The sequence below is a fragment of the Myiozetetes cayanensis genome, unplaced genomic scaffold (assembly GCF_022539395.1).
Source record: "Myiozetetes cayanensis isolate MyiCay16 unplaced genomic scaffold, myiCay2020 scf2-11, whole genome shotgun sequence".
Classification (NCBI taxonomy): Eukaryota; Metazoa; Chordata; class Aves; order Passeriformes; family Tyrannidae; genus Myiozetetes; species Myiozetetes cayanensis.
Window position 1 is genome coordinate 17177827 of NW_026087411.1, and position 25986 is coordinate 17203812.

Sequence of the window (25986 nt, forward strand, 5' to 3'; positions counted from 1 at the left end):
ACATCTCCCTTCCTGAGAGACAAACTGTGTTTAAGAATAATGTCAGGCTGAACAGTGCAGTTGTTTTGCATTTGCTGAAAGGGTAGCAAGTAGCAGAAGCTAAGATGTTGCTTTATTAGGAGAGTTAATTAGAGCTCCCTGTCCCTAATGCTCCTGGCCTTTTGTGTACGCTCTGAAAGCATTAATAATGGCTATAGCTTTGTCCATAGAGGTTTGTGACACGAGGAATTGTGTGTCACTGTAACAGCTGTGCAGAAAACGTGAGCTAGAAACACTGTGCTCTGGCTCCAAGTCAAAGAAGCTGTGACATTTTACACTGAGCAAGAACACTCGATCACTGCTTGCTCTGTGCCAGCCAGTGCATTTGCTTGAACTGCACATGTAGGTTGAGGATGTGGACTTTTCTCTGCTGCAGCAAGCTTCTGTTCTAGAAAAATCCTCTTGTGAAAACAGTTCTTTATTCCACAGGGCAAACTGGAGGTTAAAGCTGCTTTTCTGAAGGCAATGCTTTTCCATTCTAGAGTGTGGAGACTCAGGCTACATGTGGTAGCTAGCAGTGATTTTCCTACCTTCTTTCTTTAGTCGGTTGCTGCATCAGAATGGAAAATGAATGCTGAGGAGCTGGTCAGGAGCTGAACATGCAGTTGACTTTCTGCTTTTTCTGATGCCCAAATCCCTTACACTAGAAAGCCCCTTTCCCAAGACCTTCACAGCTGTGATGGTGCAACTGGACCCCTGGGAACTCAGAACTAATGCACTCAGTCAAAAGTCAGAGCACAGGGAATATGGTATTTCCCAGAGCTACAGCAGCCAGGAGAGACGTGCAGTGGATTAAATGAGCTTAGATCCACCCCTAGGAGTAGGGTAACCTGTGGCCATGGAAGAAGTGGGAATTGTGATGACTTCCTTGGAGGTGATTGCTGGTAGTCTTTGATAACAGGAGAATGCCCAGGCTGCGAGGCTGGCAGGGATCAGTAACAGCACAGTCCTGTGTTTCTGCTGCAGGGGGAGTGACTGAGCATGTGATCAAAGCTAGGATTTATCACAGAATCATTACGGTTGGAAAAGACCTCTAAGGTCATCAAGTCCAGCCATCAATGTAGAACCACCACCTTCCCAAGTGCCATATTCACATATTTTTGAACACTTCCAGGGACGGTGACTCCACCACTTCTCCTGGGCAGCCTGTTCCAATGCTTCACAAGCCTTTCTGTGAAGAAATTTTTCCTAGTATGTAAATCTCCCCTGGCACAATGAGGCCATTTCCAACATTATACCAACAGGGTAATGAATGAAGAGGAAGATGAAGTAACAATTGCTGGTGTGGAGAAAATTCCAGGCTGAGGAAGTGGTGAATGATGTGAAAGGGTCAGGGCACTCACAGAACTTCACAGGTACTTATAAATGTATGAAAGTCAATTTGATGTTGGTAGCTCAGAACTAAGTAAGAATACAGCCTCTACCACTAGGACAGCTGGACCATTTGATGTGTAACTACAAATGAAGAAGGAACATCAGTTATAAAACTACCCCTTTTTTAGGTCATCACAGATGACCCAAGATAAAGGTGAAGAAAACTATAGCTGATGAAGTTCAATAGAGCAAAGTATAAGCTGACTTCACTTTTGTATTTTACAAAAGGATCTGGTTACTTTTTCTGAAAACTGTTAAAGGTAAATTTATTTTCTCACTTATTCCTTTTCTTCCCACTGTGCACTTGTGCAGAATTGTTACAACACGCTGGTTTTAACATCAAGAATACCATTATTCCCATTTCCACTTCCTCCTCAAAGCTTAACATGGGGAGGTAGGAAAAAAAGACAAAACATCTGCATTTCTAACAGTTCCCTGTTTTATTGCAGTACATCAAAGTAGGTTAATATTAAGTGTGTTACCAACATAAAATATTGGCGGTAAGTCATTTTTACATTGTTGACTTTTCCACCTTAAATATTTCTGTGCAAAAGAATCTACATCATTGTTCTGTAGCAGAGAATCTCTTACAATGTCCCCTACAACACTGAGGGCATTAAACAAAAGAGTGAGAAGAGGCAAAAAGCAGAATCTTTCCCCCACACGCACACTTGTCAGCTTTTATACTCTAAAACAAAAAAGTGATTACATCTATGCCATGCAAAACTGTACAATAATATTACAATGAAAAACCTAAAAAACATATTTTAAAAATAAATGATATGAAACTGTCATACATAAAAAGGCAGGTATAATTGCTCTGAAATACCAACACTGGTTTGTTTGTGGATTTCTTCCCTGTGGATGAGACTTTTTTAAAATGCAGAATAAAAACAGGTTGTACTGAGCTGCGGCTGGAATGAGAGAGTAGAGTTGGAATTTGGACAGGAAAGCCTGCAGCAGAGCGGTTTCTAGGGGTGTTTATCAAATAAAGTGTGAACACAAAGTGCACACAGAGTGCATTTTGTGTTAGTGCAGGAAGTTGTCCCAGTTCCTCCATGGAACTGACCTGTACTAACAAAAGAACCCACAGCAGGAGTTACCCTGTGCCGCTTTGATTCTCAGACCAAGAGGCTCAGGAGCTGTGGATACTTGCACTGTAATAAATGTTACCCTTAATGCATTTATTTAAAATTAGTATTCAAAAAATGGAAAAGAAACCCTTTTTCCACCCAAGAGCATGTTTGTCCTGTCATTCAGGGTCTGGCCATGCAAGACAACATGGTGCCAGAATCTGTTTCTGTGTTCATGATCCAACTGTTCTGTTTTGAAAGGGTGGCACATGCTGTGAACCAGTTAGATGCAGTTAAAACTATGATTCTATAAATAAACTATAATTTTTGGACTTTTTTGGTATGACAAGACCCTTAACTTCCCTCTGCCATATACCTGAGAATAAAACACCTGGCTTGTAATTTCATCAGAATCAAATCAAAGAGAGAACATTCCTGACTCAGTTTTGAAACTCATTTAAATGGGCAAAATGCACATTTGTAACAAGCCACAGCAACTACTGGAGGGGAAAAGAAGCAACTACTTCACCACAGCCTCAGGAATGTTTTTTTTCAAACCACCAGTTGTCTTCTACAGGCCAAAGGCAAGAGAGAAGAGAGTACTATAACCCTGCTTTTGGGTTTATGAAATGCGGAAGGAAGCCACATTATCTGTGTGTGTGCACACGTGCAGGGGAAAACTATTTACCAAACTTACTCCATTCTATAACCTGGAATCCTTAGTAGCTGCCTGAATCTGGCTTCAGATCCTTGTTGCCATCAAAAGAGATTAAAAAAATGCGAAACCCCAACAACCCATCTGTTTTAAGCACTGTCAAAAATGCAAACAAACACCTTCAGTCTCAGCCAAAAGGAAAAAAAATCATCTAGATACATACTGTGTACAGAGAACATGAGCTACAGTCAGAAATGCAGTGGGAGATTTTAAGCTCCCTGAACAAAACACAGCCCTCAAACCGTGAAGTTGAAGCAGTGCTACAGTGCAAAGGAGCAAACATCAAACCTGGGGAGACAACTGTCTTGGAGATACCAGTCAAGAGTCTTACAGTTCAAATGACCAAGTTACTTTTCCTAGCCCAATGAGTATTTAAAAAAAAGCTCAGCTGCAGTATGCATACCAACCAAAGAAAGATGAGCGTGGTTTAAAATTGAGTCTGTAATCAAATGGTCCCCAAATATATAAAACTATGTAAGTCCCAGGACAATTTTCCTCTTTTCTAATAAGTGATGTGGTCATTTGCTTTTCAACTGAGAGAACAGTTGCTGTTTCTCTTTTGGACAGACGTGTATAAAAATGTACAGTACCAAAGTAATAATTAAATACAGTAATCCTAAAGGAGACTGCCAAGGCTTAGAAATTGTAGTGTACAAACAGTGTAGGCCTGTGCAGCTCTCATCCTCTGGAGCTTAGTGTTGTAACACAGCTGACCTACCCTCTGCCTGAAAATGTCAGGTTTTGATATCAAGAGATTGCAGGCACTGTAATGGAGTAAACACTGAGGTTTACTTGATTTAATTGTTTGCTGTGTCGTGGCTCTTTGGGTTCTATTTTCAGATAGAGCTTTAGCACAACTGCAAAAAAAAAAATCCACAAAAAAAGATCCTGTGACCCTCTCTCAGGGGACTGTCACGCAGGCTGCTCTGTCTTCAGTGACTGCTGTTTAAATGCCTTCTCTCAACATCAAAATAAGATTATTGTTTAAATACAACATACAGTAAATACAAACTAGTCTGCAAAGGCTTTGAAAAGTGTGGACATGCTTCACCAAAACAAGGGACTTGTGGGGAAAAAGCAGTGGCTATACTTGAAGCAATATGCAGCCTTTAAAAAGAAGCTGATGTGGAATTTTAATAATGCCAATAACGCCCTGCCTATCTGTTCCTCAGAAATACATAAAATTTTCTGGGAGGAATTACTTTCAAGTGCTTAGCTCTTTGCTAAAGCTTTTAATTTCAAATGCCAGGCTTGCAAAAGTAGTAGCTTTGAAGTGAAAACAAAACAACACAACCAGCTTGCTACTCTGAAATACCCAAAGAGGAGAGAGACAGGTTTTTGATATGATGGTTTCCACAACAATTTCTTGAATTCCTGTCCCAAAATAACATTGAATGAGCTTAAACTTGGACAAACCTCTTGATTCAGAGTGAAAGAGAAATCTTACCTAGGAGACCCAGCATGATTAAATGGATTAGATGATCTGTGTCTTGTTCCCTATATCACACTTAGATCATACCTGGAAATTACTGTACATGGTTTGAACTTACTTACCTATAAGTTCTATTAGGGAAAACAGAAAATGGAAAACTCCAAACATCTCTATGTGGGCGGAACACTACATAACTGCTGACTGCAAGAATATGGAATGGCTTAATAAGAGCAATAACAAGTTTCCGAAACCCACAAAAACCAGTATTCTAAGTACAAAAAGCCCTTGCGTGTTCGAGTATGGTCATAGTATAAAGTCAGCAACGATACTACTGAGAAGAGAGGCTCATTTGAACACACTCCCAAATGAAGAACGCATCTGCCCTGCTAACTAAAGAGAAATCTTCCTCTTACCATCCATTTGTACATCAGTTTGTCATTTTATTCTGTTGACTGCGTGACCAGCTTCAGCTTTTTATTTATTTTTGCGACTTCGGAGGGCTCTGTCTTCCACAGCAACACTTTCTGCCCTCCAACCTGCCCTGCTTTTGGAACCAAACAGCAGGTGAGCACATAGAAACAACGGCAAATTGCACAAACCCACAGCACGAGTAGGGAGGGAGAGGAAAACCAACCTTGCCAGCGCGGCAGTTTTGGGTCACGAGGCATCTCCGACTACCACAGTGTGAACAGTGTGAGGTCAGTCTTCAAGGTTCTTCGTTGCTACAGTGACAGCAAAGCCAGCCAGGACCAGCTTTGGGCTAAGGGCACTCGTTTGGCTGATGTGTATTAGCATCTAGTATTTGGTAACAACAGTAACAGTTTTCTGTTTAGGGATGGTCAAGGAGATGTGGAAGATTGCTCTCTTCCGAGTTAAACCTGCTCAAAGGCTGACCCAGGGAAACAGTTTTCCTGCTGAATCCTGCTGCATTGAACTTCCTTGCTGCCTGAAGGACCTCTCCTGTAGCATGCTGCAAGGCTCCAGCTGCACAGCCAGAACGCACGGAACCGGGGCAGCCGCCGGGCTGACCGGGGCCCTTGGCTGTCGGGGCAGGGGGTTGCTTCCAATTGTTGTCATTTTTGCAAAGGATGGGGATTAACACGAAAGTAAGAATTACAGCTTCAGTTATGCTACGGCCAGAAGTAAAGAAGTGTTGTGAAAGCACTGCAGGGGCCTCTCCCGGCAGCGCAGCGAGCGCCGCGCAAACAGAAATTGTGTCCTGCGGAAGGTTTTAGGCCAGGCCTCCGAGTCTGTATATTACCGAGCATGAAAACAGGGACAACACAAATCTTAAATTAAAGGCTCTCTTAAATAAGCATCCATCTTCTGCTGCATACACAATGCTTTTCTTCTTTGAATATATACATACGTATTTTACTCTAACATCTGCGTATTTATTTAAACTCTGTACTGTAGTAAAATATGCATCATTTTAATCAATAAGGATTTGCTGGCGACAATCAGATTGACATTCAAACGTGGTGGCTGAAAGCTTTTATGTGCCTCTGACATACTGATCATTCCCCATGCAGGGGAAGGGGTCTCTGTGCTACTTTTGTACAGTACAATGAGCTATTGTATGAAAACAAAATCCCTCTGAATTGTCTCTTATTGATACTGGTCTGGTCTACTTACGCTACCTTTTGGGAAGTGGGAGTGGGATAAATATGTCTTTAAAAATGAAGCAGCTGTAACCACAAAAATGAAACCAACGCTAATACAAATCTACAGCATCTGATATTTACCAACACCCTAGCTTTGCTCATTTGCTGCTGTCAAATCTGGGGAAGGGAGGGTGAGGCAGTGCCGCACAGTGCTGAAGACAACCAGCTTTTACCTTCCTCTGTACCCCACTCCCAGATCACTTTCAGACAGGGAATGAGGAGGGTTAGGATGATGAAGGTGAAACTGGAGCAAGTGAAGGGGACAGCCATGGGGACAGCAAGCTGATGTGATGTCAAATCTGAATGCTGAAGCAGTTCATGAGTCCCAACTCACGTGGTCAGAGCTCTCCAGGGAGAGGCTCTTGGTCTTGTGAGGAGAAATCGGGCTGGGAGGGCTGCTGAGGTTGGAGCTGTTTGATGCCGTAGAGTGTCTTGGAGAGTCAGAGTCCTGCAGTCCAAAGACACACAAGAACACAAGTAAGTAAGAGGATGGCAAGTTTGAGACTGACTGAGGCTGTCTGAGCAACAGGTGACTGGATACAAAGACCTCTGCAGATTTGGCTTGTGTCCAAAAATACGGAGGGATTTTTTCTTCTCAGAATTTCCTGGTTTAGGGAGACACAAGAGTAAGTGGCCCATCACTGCTTTCAGAAGGCATAAGTGGTGCTGACATAAGTACACAGCACTGCTGGGATTCTGGCAGTCTGCGTGTTGCCAAGGGCTGCTTGACCAGCAGAGGTTCAGGTTGCCTGTGAAGCTATAACAGCTCCTGTCTTTTCACAGATTATCATCTGAGATGCTCTTGCACTTAAATGAGGAATCTTTGTGGTACAGGTCTCCTCACAGCTAACTCTTCTATGTCACACCCAGGACATCAATCAAAAGCATCCTCTCAAGTTACTCCAGTTGGACCTTCCAGAGTACAGTAGAATACAACTCTGTCTGAGCTTGAATCTGGCTTGACAGTTGCTTTCTGTCCAAACCATGACACAGCTTCAACTGGCAGGATATATTCAGCACCATAAAAAAATCTGTGATCTCTAATTTTCACACTCCTTGGTAAGAAAATGGGTTGGGGAAGTTCTGCTGGCCAACTTCAGATTGGACCCTCCCACGTAAAACAAACTTCCCCATGTTTACCAAGACACTTAAAGTTTCTCCTGTCACTCACCTCTCGCTCATAGTCCCTTGTTGGTGCATCGCTGCCTTGGTCCAGGCCACCAGAGGATAAGGACCCGTCTGAGGGTGATGCCATAGGCTGACGCTTCGCTCCGTAGCTCCCTCCTGAGAATTCCCTGCGCAAAGCACTCCCGTTCTGTGCAGACGATCCTAAAACACACGGAGGAATCAAACTGTATCATGGACAGATGCCTTCCTAACACAGCAGAAATTTGTTTAGCTGTTTCTCTGGTTACTTCTGCTTTCCTCCAGTGTGTCCCAAGATGCTATGTGGGCTTTTATCTTGTCTGCTGCCTGCTGCAGTTTTTCCTATGGATTCTCCAGTCCCTTCCTTGGCATGTTAGCCTCAGAACACTTTACTCAGGACAGACAGAGTCAGTGTGTTCCTGACAAAGCTGGCAACGTGCAGTGAACACAGCATGTGCCACAGGGAGGGAAAAACCAGAAAGGCTGGGACACCAGCTTTGCCTCTATTTGCACATGGTCTGTTACTTAGCCCCTTGCCTGGTCTCGGCCCATGTCACTGTGCTGACTGTGGCACACAGACAGCATGGCAGCACTAGAAATGTGTTTCCAATCCATTGCAGCTCTTCTATTCCAGCAGACAGTTTTCTATTCCTTTCTCTTTGCACTAGCAGCAAGAGAGGCATCAAGAGTTCTACACAATTCAGCACAAAGTCAATAACCACAGAGCTTGTGAACAACTTGTCACTGATCTAAAACACTTAAGCATGAGAAACGTAGTCCCAAGGCTAAGGACGTAATTTTAATTCTAATGTCAATTCTAAAAACTTGACAAATTAATAATCTGGGGCTCTCAAAAATGCTACCTGCTTATTCATGTGCTCCTTCGAAAGCAAGACTAAAACACTCCGCTTGCCCTCAGCAGGAACAGTCAGCCATCACTCCTGAAAATCCCTACCAGCATGGACAGAAGCAAACTGCAAGCAGGCAGCCCTTTCCCTAAAATACTTGTGCACAGACCCCAAAGCAACACAACTCTGTTTGCTTACGTGCTGCTAACCCGCTGCTCGCGCTCATCGACCGTCCCGGCTCCGTGCGGGATTTCGTGATCGACGGGATACTGACAGAGCCACTGAACACCGTCCGGCTTTCCTGAGGCCGAAGATTCTGAAATGCAGACACACGACACGCTTACTCATTGACTGTCGGCCCAACCTTGGGTGCTACGAAGGCAGGCCCCAAAACACATCAAAACCCCAACCTTACCAGAGCCGAATATCTGGGCAGCAAGTCAGCAAAATTTGCAAAATAACATTCTGCAGTTTAGTGCAGAGATTGGCAGCACGCGCAACGCAGTAGTGAAGTGCTGAATTACATGGACATATGCAGACAACTGAAAGAATGTGTCCAATAGATCAAGAATTTCCTTGAAAGGATGGTTTGCAAGCCTAATTAAGCTGCTACAGATATATTCAAGTTATATTGCATAATGCCTTATTTCTGAACACAAGCTTCCGAGGATCTTATTAAAATTTATCTCTTTGATGCCATCATTTGTGCGAGGATTGTGTAACTTTATACAATAACCAGGTTAATCCCTAATGCTTACAGATAGTGGATCAATCTATACAGCAATTACTTATGTAATTCCAAAGGTGCCAACAGCATCCCTCCAAACCTACACCAGTTGAGCCAAAGTGAGAATCAGCCTCCTGTTTTCAGCCTGCTCAAAGTGGATGACCAGAACACATGCCACTGTTTGTCTACATGTTTTGATTAACGCTCCTGTTTTGCCTCCTGAGAGTTCCAGTGCTGATTTTCTAAGTGTCCTTTATTGAGAGAAGAGATAAACCATAATCTCCCTACTTGGATATGGCAGCTCCTTAAACATAAGTTGCCTTTAAGGAAAGAGCAAAAAGTACTTTGAAGTGAACTCTGGGGAAATTTTATTTCTGCTTCTGTTAACTTACAGTTGACCTTAGAGAAGAAGACTTCTCAGACTTAGCCCATCTCTCTGTACATGAGCTGACTTCTTAGCCCAGAGGACTTGCCTATGTGCATCATTTTAGCTCTGGTTAAATATGAGACTTCATCCTACTGCTAGCATCACTTGCACTATTAAGTCATTACAATTAACTTGAATTAGGTTCAAGGAATCCTCACAGATGCACAGTGATGTCAGAAGAGCTGCAAGTAGCTCTGAGCATGACTTTATTTCCCCTTTACAAGCCCCCTCCCTGCAATAACTGTTCATTTCTTCCTATTTATATTTGTCTCCTCCCCACACTCTGAGATGAAGTAGCCACACTTAAAAAACCAGTTGCAATTGCAATGCTTTTTTAAACTACAGTGTTATGAAAATTTCAGATCAGAACAAATATTCCACCCCCACAAGAGTATTCTCAGAGACCCTCAGGTCTCTATCTGTATTTTAAAATGGATAATTAAATAGAAGCTTTGTAAGGAACAGATTTTATACAGTTCAGTCTTTATCACATAATTATTACCAAACTGCTGTCAAATCCAGTCTTACATTGATCCTTATAGTCATTGCTCTAACAGACCCCTTTGATCTTACAGATTTTGGATTCTCATTCTCCCAGAGGGCTAGAAATGGCTGATTTTTAACATGCAACAAATAAGAATCAAAATCTCTCCTGTTCCCAGATCTTTCTCCAACACCAGCAAAAGAGAATCAGAGACCTTACCAATGAAAAAGCCCTGTTTAATTCTCCTCTCATCCATTGCTGCACTGTAAGGATTTATACCTAAAGGCTTAAAAAAGTCTCTTAAATAATTTTTGTAGTTATATTGCTGTCTCTCACTTACCTTCCCCCCTTCTTTTTTTATTTTTAAATGTGAACAACCAACCTGCTTTGTAGCACAAAACACTGAGGTTTCTGTTCCTCTGTCCTTCACCGTGCAATGAACAATGTGAGATACAGAGTATAAGCATCCTGGCTGTACCTAAACCATGGAGGCTCGCTCCCCTGAGGATAACCAAAGGAACTGATGGGCTAAGGAATAAGTTACTGCTGTGTTTTGAGAAAGAAAGGAAAGCCAAGTGCAGCACCATGCGAACATGTGCACTGGGGTTAGTACACTGGGGTTGCAAGGCTGGACTTCTGTTCTTGTATAAACCTACAGTGGTTCATTTTGCAAAGAGAACGACTATGTTTAGTGGTAAGGTGATTAACCTCCTTCACAGTGACTGAGCAGACAACACACAGGCATCAGGGGAAGGAGGGAATGGGTGGGTCCATGAAAGAAACAAATTTGTTCTCATAGTATAGTCTAACGATGATTATTTTTCATGACCTCAGTTCGCAACGTCCATGTAATTCCTCGTAGAAAAGTTTCTCCACAAAGCAAATCTTTCATTGTTCTTTGTTCCAAAAATAAAATAAGCACATGCCAGAGATGCTGGCATTTTGGACCAAACCTCCTGGAAGTGGTATGCACGTGATGCAGAAAGGGGATTCAAAGGAAAATAAACGGCGGTTATTAGCGGTAGTTATAAAGCAGCACAATGCAGCGAGTTAAAAACACAGAAAACAAAAGGAAACCTGAGCTTGCTTTACTTAGAGAGACAAAACCCCCTCATTTAGAGCAAAAATTCAAATCCTAGCAGGAAAATCCATCCCCAGTGCTGAACCAAACAGAGAAAGGTAAGAGAACAGGGGAAAAAAGCAGCAGCAGAGAAGCTGCTGCTGAGCAAAGTGAGTGACTGTGAAATAGGGTGAAAGGCCCAGATTAGTTCAGTGCCTTCCATTCCAGTCAGAGGATGGAGCTGTGGGTTGTGTAGGGGCAGTCTCTGCTACACTCACGGCTTTGCAGCGTTAGGGAGACTCTGCTCCTTCTCCCACACCAGCTGCTCTCCAGCTGCCTTCCCTGGCAGTGGGGTGTGGATGTTCCCACAGTGTCTGACTGAACAGCTACGGCACTGACAGGAACTTCCTCGCCTCTGGTTCTCTGTCCCTCGTGCTGCTTGTTGTTTCGGGGTTTCTTTTTCTTTTAAAGTAGTGTTCTGTGCATTACATTATAAACCTCAGTTTTTAATTCTTCCATGAAGTAACATGACAGAATCTAAAAGCCTACTTTAATAGGTCATTTTTCAACTCCCCTGTGGATTCCACGCTATTCTGGTTCCAATAACCCATCTATACCTGGGACTACAGCACCATTCTTACACTAGAATCTCCAAACACAAAGGGAGACATGAATCCAAACTCACAGCCCTGCCTTCTGTACAGCTTATGGCATCTCTACCCTCAAACCACAAGGCAGACAAACTGCATAAAAGACTAAACCTCTAGTGCTCTGCAGAGCTACCAGGGACAGGACCTTGGCACTCTGGGTTGCCCACTTCACTTTTTTCCCTCCAAATTATGTTAGTAGGCTGCAACATTAGGATGAAGGATGCTCCTGAAGAAAAAATTGAGAGTTACTGTCTGAAACATGAGGGATCATTCCTTACTGATCCCAGGGGGACTACTCACATGAGAAAGGGAAGGTAGAGGGAGGGTCACAGTCCGGTGATACATCACTGCATATTAAACACAAAAAATTTAGCAGTACAGTTGGATTAAAAGAGCCATCTTAAAACCAGAACTGAAATACGGTTTCAGTGACCTTATAATGACCCTCTAGGAGAGAAACAGCTTTCAGTTCGGCCTAACAATATTTTTTGGTTTCCATTGCAACAGAGTGCTCCTCTTATGTATCTGCACCTCTCCTACTACCAGAAGAACTAGGATGGATGCAGACCTGTCCTTACAGAGCACATCTTCTAAAACTCTGCAACTTAATTTCTGAATACTGATGGTTGTGACAACTGGGCCCTCACAGCAGTGATACATGACCATGCGCTTAACCAGTCAAAGCTTAGCTGTGCCAATTGGTTTTGGAGCCATATGGAAGAGACTTATTTTCCTCCTGCATTTTTAAAGTTATATGCAGGTATGTTTCCAAAATGTTCCCAGAGATAGGGAACAGCAGCCCAAAGGCACTCAAAGCAGCCTGGCGGTGAAGGTTTGCCATGCATGTCTGAAGGGTGTCCAAAGGCCACAGAAGCCAAGAGCCATGTTTCCATTACAGCAATGGACATGGCTCAAAACCACACAAACCCTGAGCAACCAACCACCATCACATACATCTACCTCACAGATTATTCCTCATTTATCTGTGAATCTGCCCCAAGCAGAACTGCAGGCCACGGCACTGTACAGAATCATGATGCACAGCAGGTACTTTGTGTCTGTTTTAGTTTGGTTTGTATTTCTATAGGATGTACTGACCCCCATGCTGTTACACCAGGATGCACAATACAAGAAAAAAGAAAAGACTACTTCCATCCCTCCAGTTTCCATTCCAGCTTGAAGGATATCTACAGAACAGTATCCTACCTCAGCCTCTGCCTAAAACTACCAGGATTAAGAGGATCTATATCAGCAAGTTGCCATTATCTTTAATTATCTTGTTTGTACATGTTCTAATTTCACTTATTTACTTTAACCTAGAAACTGTCTGAGGCATGACCTGTCTGTCTCTCTCATTCTGTGCACAGTACTGTGTAAAAATTCTTGTATTCCACACGAATTAATCATAAACAATCAGTTTGAAAGTTTGGTCCAACAAAGACAGATCTAGAACCTTTACCTAATTCAACCTAGTATGCAGGATCCTGCTACTGACTGCTGGAGGATGATCAATGTGGAACAGAGAATTTACCATTTAAAAATGCCAACATCCTTCCTGGTGATTAAAAATGGTATTTTCATAGCAAAAGGTTCAGCCCAGTTGTTATGCACTTTTTTTTTTCTAAAGCCACGAAATATTTTTTTCTTGGCATGTCAGAGCTGTGTGAAGACCACAGCTGATTGCAGAAAGTAAATTGTCTGGGACAAAAGAAAGTTAAGGGGTGAAGGAACAGCTTACAAGGGGTTTTCTCCCATGTTAATAGCCAGGCAAAAGGAAAACCACACGGTGTTAGTAGAGTGAACACCTGACTCAGCCGTTCATACCCTCAGAGTCATAAAGTCTGGAGTACCGAGGACAGAGCGTGGAGGCGGGGAAAATGCAGGGTTTATGGAATCGTAAGAGAGGAATTTTTCAGCTGAATTAACGGTCATGTGGTAGATGTGCTCAAAGTTGCTCGGAGAGGAGATCAGACGGGAGTGGTGATGAGGGAATTGATAAGGGGAGCGCTGCTATCAAAGACAACAGAGAGAGAAAGCAATGAAGGATGGTTTACAGGTTACACTGGCAACAGCAGTCCACAGGAGCAGCCAAACACTGAGGGACAGCAGACAGAACCCTGCTCGCCGTCAACACACAGGCTGTTACACTGTCACCCCCAGTCCTCTAACCACCTTCCTTACATGGGGTCATATGGGCCTGCTGCCCCTGCTGCTGCTAAAACATTAAAAATAAATAAAACTTTTAACTCATTGGGAATAGATTCTAATATTTATTATTTTTTGATATATTTCAAAGAGCACCACAGTTGTAAAAGGTGCTTTACAGACAGTTGAGAAGCATCAGTTCCCTGCCTTGAGGAGCTTACAATCTAAAATAGACATAACACAAAGGAAGGTGAACACAGGTGAGGTGGTGTGGGGAGAAGAAAAGATGAAAATACACAGTAGTTAAGAGATTGTAAGAGATTTCCTTCTGTTATTCATGCATTTTAGCGATTCCATTAAAATTATCACCCGTACAACAAACACAGAGTATTTCCAACAGGAGGGAACAGTGTTTCGACAGGGCAGGGACACAGGTGGTGTGGGAAGGTGAACTGGTTAGTGTCAGACAACTGGGACAATTCACTCTGCTGCAGACAGACGCCACCAGGCCCATGTCCTTCTGCACACTCCTGACAGCGCTTTAGTCATGAGGGAACTTTGCACTGCTGTGCAAGGATCAGGTCCTTAGCACATAGAGGTGCCAAAGCACTGGGAAATCCAGATGTTGTTAAAAGGTCAACTGAGCAATGTGCTCCCCAAGTGTGACATAAAGAAGGAGAGGGGAGAAATAATCCTGCAAATTAAACAAAAATGACTTCTAATTCATCTCTGTGGAATGTGCTGACACAAGTGCTCTTATAATTTAAAGTCACCTAAATCCAGATTTAATGGAGAGGTTTCAAGGTTTGGTCTCCCTCCCTGTGCCACCTGTACATGCTCAGCAGGTCAGCCTGCACTGGGGTGGTTTGCCCACGGACACCAGCAAATCACAACACCTTTTCTAACTTCTAACTTTCAAGTTCCTCTTCCCCTCATCCACTGATTTCATCACCTTAAAACAAACATTTCTGAGTAATGTTAGAAATGTTAGGAGTTAAAATATAAAATATGGTAAAAATATAGCTTACCCCTCCACTAAACCTAAGGCACTACTTTTTGTATGTGGAACGTATTAAAGTCTGGAAGAACATTAAGTCACATCCCAATACATATTATATCAAACATTATTGTTACTGTTCTCTTCATTTCAGCTGGTAAAATCCAACTTTTTTTTTTTTTTTTAATTTTGTTTAAAACACATGGTTATTATGAGGCTTTGCCTGTTAACCAAAACATCAATTACCACATGATGGCATATAAGACATAATATACATTAAATTGTTATTAGTAACTTTAGCAGCATCTAAATATCAGTACAAGAAGCCACCATTCCAAAATGGTCCAGGACAGCAGACTTTGCTGAGTTAATCTATTCACAACAGAGAACTGGCAGCAAAGCCAGCCATGTTCCTAAAAGCCAATAAGGGAGATATGGTAGTGCCTAAAATCACAAGCTAAAAAGCAGAGGGTAGGCCAGCTGCAGACCATGAAAATATTTAGCCAGCATTCATGAATGTGAGAAAGCCACGATATGGCAGCATTTTAAAAATGATCCTCCATGGAACTTTCTCCATGGACTCCACCATTAGATGCATGCATGGGGTTCCCACTTTCTTTAAAGAATACCAAATATAGATAAGTATTCATTTACTCTAAAAGTTTCTCAATTGAAACAAGCAAAGCTTCACACATCATCTAGAATGGAAGTAGAATGGCTCATGTATAATGAGGTCAAACTGAAGCATAATGTTCAAATATAACGGCAGTCAAGACCAGCTTTTGTATATAAAAATACTTAGGCATGCAGAATATGAAAGCAAAATCAATCCTGTACATCTGATGTACACAGAGAGGTGGTCTGTGCTGCAGTAAGTGCAGTTCCAGATTTCAGATCTTCACTACAAAGGAGCATCCACGATAAAGTGGCTTCAAGGGACAAGAGGGCAGAAGGGAGGCCAGACTGTACGGCCAGTTAATTGGTGACAGGCTGCTAGGGAAGAAAAACATGTAAACAAATAAGTTTGGGGATATACTAACAGGAACCATTCTAAATTGTACAAAACAAGACAATGACCCAGATCCACATCAATAAAACACAAATATGTACTGATTACTGTGCTGCTAATAGCAAACAAAAACTTCTGGTTTCTGCTGCGTTGCAGCCCACAAAGTTGCGTGTCAAAGCCAGACCGTAAGTGTTCACCATGAAGAAAAGAAGGATGTAAATTTACAATCTCCTGAAAACTCCTAATATTTTCTCTCCTAAAATCTGATCTCTCTCTCTCTCTCTGAGCCTTGGGCATGGTTCTGCCCAAACACAGGGCTATGCTGAAGTCAAGGGTGTCTGTTCATGGAGAGAACAATGTGGGACTAGGCTAACAGACTGCAATTTCCCATGAACACATCATCGTGTCTGGTGCACAGCAAGACCTGGGAAACAATGCACAGAGAAAGCACCTTTCCCCCTGCAGCTGCATCAGCAAGGGCAAACACACAGTGGCAGATACCTTGCACATATGTAGGCACCTGATACGACATATCAAATAGCCCTGAAGAGTTTAAAACATTCCTTTTATTCCATTTATTTTGTAGGGTTACAATACAAATTAAACTCTTTAAAGCTGGTCTTTTAAAAGATATCATTAGAAACAGTGGTGGGCAGAGGGCAAGTAGGTTCCTGTTGGCTCTGCATCCATCAGGCAGTTACACCATGGGTTAGGGCAGCACAAGTGCCTGTCCTCTCCTGCCCACTGACACAGCCCAGCCCACCCACCAAGGACCATCGCCACCAGTTCTAATTCTGTGCTTTGTTCAATGTTTGGCATTTCCCCTGAAAAAAGGCAGCAGAGGCACGTTATTGGGACTGTGGAGATAAGTTTTGATTGGATTCACATTGCATATATGAGGTGAAAATGTATATATTAATGAATAAATATAAATACACATATATAAAAATTGTCATTTGCTTTACAGAGTGCATCCATGGATGCTAGGTAAGAGCTGGTCTCAGCTGGCTATTTAGTTTGTGACAATTTCATTCAACACAGAGATTACAGTATTTATGCTCTATTAAAACCTATTTATTACTAAGGACCCTTCTGCCACACTGCACTACACAGCACTGCCTTCAGTGAAAGAGAATGCTGGAGCTCATGCTCCAGCCAAATTTGAAAGCACTCAAGTAAGCCAGAAGAAACTCCAAATAAAAAGGGTCCACTCCATTCTTTCATACACTTTCTGCAATCCAGTATCCCTTAAAAAAAAGAAGCTGTTCCACTAAAATAGCTGTACAAAGAGAATGTGAGAAGACTCAGCCTTGCACTGCTTGCTCCCCCTAGCCGTAGCTCTCTTTAAATGGAAAAACGTATTTTACCATCCGCTTCCATAAACAAAAACAGGCATTGCCAAAGTAAAATTCTGCAATCTCTCCCATAGTTCATTAAAAATAAATACTTTCTCTTCTGAAACATACTAATCTATTTCAAAAGAGAAAGAAGATGTCCAGCTGCAAAATCATCACACATGCTAAAAGCACACAAAAACCCCCAGCTTTTGAGCTTTTGAGAATAAGGTATGAAAGTAGGGAAATAATTCCATGTCCTGGTAAAGGAACCACCATACAGATGAACTGTATGCAGGGTTCAACGAGGGCTCTTTACCTTGTGTAGTGATTCTCCAGGAAACATCCTCTGTTTCCATCCCTTCTTCTGATTCTAAATTTGTCTTTCTAAGAAAACATTAGACCCAATACATAACCTCACATGCACACATAACTCCTTTTCTTTTATTTTTGTGCCTGAGAAGTCAAGTATGTAGTCTGGAACAAATTAAATGAACACTCAGTTCAGGTAAATACCTTACAGGAAGCTACTGGAAAAGAAAAATCTGCCTAGACCTAAGCAGCCCCTGACAGACCATTTATTTCCTAATTTCAAGCTGCACTTTCAAATCCACACCCTTTCAAGTCCTGTGCCTGATGCAATTCTGTACCCGTTAAGTCAGGAATGCAAATACAATATGACATTGCAAGGAGCTGCCAGAAGAATACACAAGAAATTCGCTTTATCTGCAGTGACATCTCCCAGCATTAAGATTGATACCTACTTGCAAAAAGAAGAAATAGAAACTTTAAAAAAAGAAGCTGCAGCAGTGGAACAAGTGCAGGAATCAGCTGTATATTGCACACATTTTCTAATGTCTTCTCACCACATTTAAGTGTGGAAAGTGACTCATGAATTTCTTTCAAAACAACATATTGATTGGTAATAGCAAAGTAAAAGTTCTTAACATGTGACTTAAAATACGACCTTTGATCTAATACAAGGCTGGAGAAATTAGAATGAATTCAGAGCTAAAAGCCATTTAGAGATGACATAGCTGAAGAAATATTAATCCATCTAAATACAGGAAATCCTCTTCTGTAGATAAAATCATTCCTCATTTTACACTTGTCAGATTTGGGGCTGGGTTAAGAGCCCTTGCAGTTTTTGATTCCCATGAACTTTCAGCTACTGATAGTGTGACACAGGATGCTTTTTGCCCTACCTTTAGAGGTAGCAGATTATTTTCTCTGTTTGAGAAAAGCCACAAACATTTTAAAGAACCCACCAGAAATAGAGAAATGAACAAAGGTTCTGATCTACATCCTGCCCTGAAGCAAATTACCATTCTTTGTCTAGCATTAGACATATACAATCCTGTATCCAGGTGAGATAAACACTACCTGCCAACTTCCCTTGGATTTGCCATGTGTTTTCTAGAAGCAGTTCCTTCATTATTTATTCATTTATAAACACACATACAATACTGTGGTTTTGCTCATTACCCTGAATATATTTGTTATTGAGAGGTTTCTCAGTGTGTCTAATACAAGATTTAAAGTAAGTCAATGTACTGACTTTACAGCCAAGTGTAATATAAAAATACCATTTGCTTCAAAAGTGAGGTACAATGAGTATCCAAAGGCCAGACATTATGCCACTAAACTTTCAAACTGGTGTTACTGCATGGCACACTGTATTTTCCAGTCTTAACTGTTTCCTTTGGGCTTCTCAGCATCAGAAAATTCCAAATTCAGCACCTACTTTCTGCTTTCTGCACAAACTCCAAGCAGTAATGATGACCATTTTAGACAGCAGTTCTATACTAATGCCTATGTCTTATGCTAGTACTCACATCATCTGTTTGATATCATATCACCTCATCTTTTTTACAGTGCTAATTAGCATCTTCTGAATCACATCTGTGTCACTGTGGATGAGTTTAGGGAACAACACAGAACACTCAAACAAGATGTTCAAGGCAGCTGGAAGCAAGCAGTATGACACTCTCATGAAAAAAACGTTAATTGGTCTTCAGCTCATCAAAAATTTCATTAACTTTCAGGTGAGTGTTTCCTACACAAGGTTTTGTGGAAATGAAGAACATGTGTGTGTGCTATTACATATTTTCTTTTTCTCTGTTTCTCTGAGACCAGTTAATCTGGAGAGAACATGAAGAATAGCATATTAGGCATGGAAAGAAATCTGGGCACTACACACTATTAAACTGCTACAGGAAAACAGGCTGTAAAGAGAAAGTAAGTCAGAACAAAAGACTGGAAGAGAAAAAAGGAATTCCTTTCACAAAGAAAGGAATTTCTCTTTCCATACCCACAAAGAACACAGGATCATATCCTTTTAATTTTGCCCCTTCATATCAGTCATAAAAATTATCATCAACACTGTGAGACCAATCTGCCTGGAAACCCCAGGGGCATTAGGCACTCCTCCTCCTCTCCCCACTGAATGCTGAAGTGTCACCCTCCTTGGTTAAATTTTATTCCACATCTTTAGCTCCATTTCCCTAGTTACACTGTTCCTGATATGAAATACATCAACACTCTAAATATACATTAAAATTGTAATTGTTTTTCTCTCACTTATTTGCAGCCTCTGTTGCAGTCAGTCACTCTCACATGTACTTTTGTACTTACCATTGGAAGGTCTTTGAGAATCTGTATACCATCTCCTGGACCCATATGTGCTATGTGGTTAAAATTAGTTGGGTTAGAAATTAACTTATTTCTCATTTCTGGATCACGTAGCATCTCCCTGGAAGAGAAAACACTTTGCTCAGATATTTTGCTCTAGGTAAGGATGGACATTTATAGAACATGTACAACTTTGATTATCAGCTTCTTTTAAATGGATATTAACTAGTCTTTTCCAACTTAAACAATTCTATGATTTTATGACTCTATTTAACCATGTTAACAGTGATAACCCCCTGCTATCAGCACAGGCATGGAGAAGCTTCCAGCTTGAAGAGAGGGCAAGGGTTTAGAATAAAAGAATGCTGTTTGCAGGCTAAGAGCCCATGCCCAGTAGTTACTAACATTCAGAGAATATATAACCACATGAGGTGATAAAAACCCCTGTAAGATGAGTAAAAGCAGAACTCATTTGTGATGTGTTACAAAGTGGAGATGAAAATGAAGTACTAAATATGAAAATAGAATTAAAATAATACTGCAGTACCTTTCTCACTCTGTGGTCAGAATTAAAAGATCTTCAAAATGGCAAGGATGCATTTCAGAACTCAGAATAAATAAAATTTTAAGAGACCAAACTTCAATCAACTCAGAAAAGGCAAGGACGAGAAACAGAATTTTATCTCCACTGCATACTGCTGTTACCTTCCTTAGAGCTAAAAAGAAAGACAAGCTGGGAGCCAACAATCAGTGGAAGATGTTGAAAATTAGAAAACTGAAATACTCAGTTCTTGGAGTGTGGCTTAGCACAGTAGTAGATCATTTTTAGTGAGTGATACGAAATGGTCAGTAACATCCTCTATGAGCAGTGCAAGTAGTGCAGACCTATTTTTGTTACCATTTAGGAAAGTATTCGTAAGCTATTAAACACTCCTATTAGAAATACATCCTGAAGTCCTATGTCTTCTGATGAGGTGAGTTTTGTGAGTTTTATAGAAAGTTTATGTAGTTAAATCTATAGATCAAAAAAGCAGATGCCTTGGAGTACTGCTGAGAGTAGAAGAGCCTTAAGAAAGAAAAGCAGAACCAGAATCTGAATGTAATTAATCCATATGCATAGTTAGCAATGCAATCTCCTTTTGCAAAGTGTTTATTAGAGATCTTTATATATACAGTGTATGTGCACAGTACGTGGAGACATGCATTCCGAATTACAGCTGTTTCACATAATTAACCTGAACTAATGAATACTTGTGCATCCAGTGCATATCCATATCCAAGTTGTCATCAACACAAATTAAACACTGAGGATTAACATGGTAGTGAAGAGACAGAAACATCCAAATGGGCATTCCAGAAAGCAATGCATGAAGTACTAAGTTGGCACCAGTCACTGCCCCTCAGGGTCTACAGGCATGTACAGAAGACAAGTACATGTTGAATACCGACCTTCTCTGCTGCATCCTCTCCTCCTCCGGGACTCTGAAGGAATAGCGGCGCTTGTTGTTGATGTTTCGAACCATTTGCTTCCGGCTGTTATCTGATGTCTCAGGGACCACCAGTTCATCACCCTCTGAAATCAACACAAATAGGGTGACCCAGCAGGAAAACACATGGAATTTTAATTCTAATAAATTTTCTTCCTCTGCCCTCACTAGTGTTGAACACCACTCACTTCCCATCAAATCCGAACAAATGTTCTTTGGTTTATGAGTTTTCTTGACCACTATCTACTACTCTGTTATGTAGCAAAAGACTTAACCCTTCTTCACCCACAAGCTGCCACACTTGTGTTCTCACAACACCACTGATTCAGTCTTTCAAACAAAACACTTAGGTGGGCAGGAAAGGACCTCAGTCCTTTGTCTCAAACTTTCCTTGGCAGTTCTCACTGAAAAAAATCACTAAAACAGTCTTGTTCTGCCAACCGTCTGGAAATGCAATGCAAGATTCTCTTTCATTCACTCCCTGCTCCAAAGAGACTACTCCTTTTGAATTGTTTGAACAGTGCTGTATTTTGGTGCAACTGTGGGAAAAGGGAGGACTTTTTCCACATGTGTACATCTGGCCAAGGCATCTTTAATAAAGACATGAAAAGTACAGCAGTGATGATCATACAGCAGGATGGTTACTTTGAATGAATGCTGCAACTGCTCTGTCTTTTATATATATATACACTTTAGTCTATATATATACACGAACTTCAGTCTATATATATATGGACTAAAGTTACCCTTAGTAAACTTGAATACACCCAACACCTACTGCTCACTGCCAAAACAGGTTTTGTATGGAACTGAAAACTCTCCTTAAGATCAACTGGAGATTTCCTGAAGGGTGAGATCTACTAGATAAGCAGCTTTAGGAAAAAAACCTGCAGACTTCTAAAGAGATACACTGTTCAGGTAACATACAGGAGAAAACAATCAGCCTTATTTGCTTCTGATCCCATGCTTTCCAGCTTTCCTTCTCTTCTGCTCTACTTTTAATGTTCAATCTTTATTAGACTTGAAAATTCTTTATACACCGTTCTAGTATATTGCTCCTTTCTACCACTGTCATTGCTTTTGTACTAATTTGCTAGCAATTTAAATAACACTGAAACACTGCCAACAGCAGTATATGTTTCTAGAGTGTTTATTTCCACTATTTCCAGAAAGTTGTTAACAAAAGTTTATAGCTTTTGGTTGTTAAAATGGAGTATGTCCCCGCTCCATCTAAGAGGTTAAACAAAAGTTTAAGGAAATTCCTCAGGAGTACACTTATGAAATGGGCTCTAAAAAGAAAAAAAGTCAAAAAGACTTATAATAAGAATAGATTAATGAAGCTAAAACTGTGGCACACAGTCATAGTGGCCCCAGTAATAAGTTATGAATACATAATATTACATTACTTTATAATCCTTGGGAAATATTTTCTTTTTAGGTTAAGTATAGTATTAATTTTAATCTAGTACTGCCAAGATCACTACTAAAGTCTTTAATTGTGCAGGCATTTTTAGACAAGGTGATCTTGTTCTGCAAGGTGATCCCACATTTGGTGTCTAGTCATTCTATTTTCTACTTCCAGTCTTCATTCAAGTCTTCATTGAATATTCAAAAGGAAAAAAAATTCAGAGTAGTAGACATCATTGAAATCACTGTGGAATCTATAAGCTTTGACCTTTTCCCAGATTAACAAGCAGACATATTTTTGAAAGATCACTTTCTAAAATACAGTCCTAGGCACATAGTAACACTCTAAGCAAAAATGTGCATGATGAAAATTGGTTTCTCTTTACTTACCTGCCATTTTGTTTTTGAAATATATTAATCTAACTGTCTCCAGGCCTAAAAGGTTTAGTGATCCTTCTGTATTCAAGGGTCGTACCTGAAACAAGGAAAAACAGTCTTTGTAACACCAATAACTCGCATTTCTCTAGTGCATCTTATTCTGAAAGCTCCAAAATGCATTACAAATGCTATAAAAGGAGAACCGTTGTAGAGTCAAACAGGGAACAAGGTCTCCTATCTCCTATCTCCATGGCAGCTCTCAAGAGTAGCAACTGCAGGTCATTAAAACCACACAGAAGAGCTAAAACAATTTCAGTTTTTAAACTTCTTTTGGGAAAATGAGTACAGAGAGGGTTACCTGAAATTCCACTTTATGACATAGGCTCAACACCATTCCTCCCAGCATTTAAATAAATAGTTCTGTTAGAAGTCTACTTCATATATCATTTCAAGTTTTTCTATTAGATGTGCAAAGCAATAATCTGGGCTTTTGTTCTGCCTTAGTACCATGTCACAGTTGTGCACAGACTGCTAAAACCTACTGGTATTTGTGATTTCCAACTTAAAAGTGACAGAAGCATTCCACACCCTGAGCCTGCAAATTGTGTTAGAATCCAGCTCTTCATAATAAATAGCCATTTTTGAGTCTCTTAGATGTAGCAATTCTTGTTCGATGAAAGTAGCTTCATCCATTAAACGGGAAGTCTTGAGCCAAATATTAATCCAAGTAATAAATAACATTCCTACTGTGCAGGAAAAAATGATCCAACTGCTTAATAACTCAAAGTTTGGACATCAGAAAGAAATTCCCCCTAAATTCCAGATTCTTCTTCTCTCCTTAAGATGGTTAATAGCTGAGGACCTTGATCTTTTGCGTTATTTATTCTTACAGCATTGCCAGAATACCCTGGTCTGCATCTGACATGTGGGAAATCTGAGAGATTGAACGATTGACACAAGACCACAGAGGCAACGTCCTATAATTCTGTGTCACTGGAATGCCAGTAAAGGAATTATGTTGACACTAGCACAAAGCTGAAGTCAGTCTAAACTATGGGGAAAAAACACTTTTCTTATTTCTTTCCAAATACAGCTGAGCAAACACCTACTAAATACCAAAGAAGTGTCAGCTTTCAGAAACTTTTGATAAGAGATCCAAACCTGACATCATCCTGGTTTTAGTATTTGTACTGGTTGAAACAAAATGTTCTAACCCTGTCTGTCTACAATGTTCTCAAGCAGCAGGAGATACATTTCTGAAGGTCCGTTTAAATATTTTTAACATCCACCATGTTCTGGCAATAACAGAGATGCAATCAGTCCCAATGAAGCCATATGCAAATAATACCAAGAAACTGCTCTCATTATTACAGTAATATTATTAAATCTAACATAGTCATATGCTCCAAGATTGAACATTCATCTAAAACAGTGAAACCACAAGCAAACACATTTTGTATCTTCTATTTCAAACAAAAAAGCATTAAGTTTCTTTGCAGTAGCTCTTCTTTTAGTTCAATTATGTTCACACAAGCAGTCTGAATGATGGTTTCTAATGCACTTAAAAACCTGGTACAACTGCAGCAAAGCAGTTGTTGAGTCTTGGCAAGTTACCTTTTTGAGAGGAATAGTCTGAATCCACTCCATGGAGTTCACGTCAAAGATGTCAATAGCATTTTCACTGTACACAGAGAGGTATGGTGCATTGTAACCTGAGAGGGAATGAGTAGGTATAGTGTCATGTGCTTTTAGACACAGCCCAAAACACATCATTCCTTATGATTTTACCGTATTTACTTAAAAAAGGCCCAAATCAACACTTACACAATCCAACAACAATCGTTGAAAAATGTGTTTTAACTCAAATACAACCAAGAAATTTATTATGAAGGCAAACCAGTACCACCTAAAAACTTGGAATCTCTGCGACTTCCCTTTTAACTTTGCCAAAAACCCAGCGACTTTCTCAATTATAAGAGATTACTCTGCCAAACGCTGATGTGGTTCAAAGTTTTTTTTTCCTCTAAAAGCCCTATTTTTAAGAGCTCATATTTTGTAAATGATGTGGTAGGAATATATACTACTGTTATTTAATAACTGCCATTTGAATGAACTCAGCTCTTAGTCTCTGGACTATGCACTAAACGACCATCTATTGGAACTAAGCACCATGACACAGTCATAAAAATCATGTTTCCTTCTAGCTTTAATTCTTTCTTCTTATTTTCTGGATTGTAAAGAGAGTTCTTGTGCTACTTCTCTGGCACATTTCCCCAAGATGAAATTTATTCCACTGGGACCACTTCTAAAGAACTCAGTACTTCCATGTCGGTAAAAAGACTAACATGGTCTGCCAAGACTAACAATTCCATTCAATTTGTGCTTAAATGTAAGTTTTTGCTATAAAATATACTTCCATTCTGAACTGGAATAACATCAAGTCACTTCATTTAAGGCAATCAAAAAACATATCAATGACTAGTAGAGATTAACTACCTGTGAAAAATATCCATTTTTCAACCTATCACAAAATCTTCTCTTTTGATTCATTCATTCTCTGAGCCCACTGTAATAATCAATTGCCTAAAACTGCCTGAAAACCAGAAGTGACAAACAGTCTGTAAAAGTTGCTCCTTCCAAATTGAGAAGGGCCTTCACTCAAACAAGGTGAAACATTCCTCCCCTCTGCAGTGTGACTGGACTGCTGCCAGAATGAGGTAAGAAGGCAGACTATTCTGAAAATGAACATAAGACTGAGCTCATTCACAGACACTCTGAGGGTAAACTTGGCTAATCTTTATCTGCATTCAGAAAGGCACTAAAAAGAAGACAGACATTGCAGGTTGTTTTTTTTTCCTCAAACTGTCACAAAGATAAAGCCCCAGCTTTGAAAAAAAGGTGCAATAAATCTTTTCCAGTTCTTGGTAGAAATGGAAATCTTGAAAAATTACAGTATTTT

The 25986-nt window shown here is 40.6% G+C and overlaps 1 protein-coding gene across 13 annotated transcripts in view; it reads right to left on the reverse strand.

Annotated features, from left to right (window-relative positions):
- Positions 1-1834: 1834 nt before the first annotated feature.
- Positions 1835-25986, reverse strand: part of CDC42BPA (CDC42 binding protein kinase alpha) — a 186279-nt gene continuing 162127 nt past the window's right edge. For 8 of the 13 annotated variants that reach the window (XM_050316010.1, XM_050316009.1, XM_050316008.1 and 5 more), the window contains 7 exons: positions 24642-24739; positions 23040-23124; positions 21205-21328; positions 19759-19876; positions 8490-8607; positions 7469-7626; positions 1835-6745 (listed from right to left, as the gene is read on the reverse strand). In XM_050316010.1, coding sequence (XP_050171967.1) covers positions 6614-6745; positions 7469-7626; positions 8490-8607; positions 19759-19876; positions 21205-21328; positions 23040-23124; positions 24642-24739 — 833 coding nt within the window. In that variant the 3' untranslated portion in view covers positions 1835-6613. Of the gene's footprint in view, positions 6746-7468; positions 7627-8489; positions 8608-9703; positions 15775-19758; positions 19877-21204; positions 21329-23039; positions 23125-24641; positions 24740-25986 lie in introns of those variants that run through there. The other 5 variants (XM_050316016.1, XM_050316014.1, XM_050316013.1 and 2 more) reach the window with 3 other exon arrangements.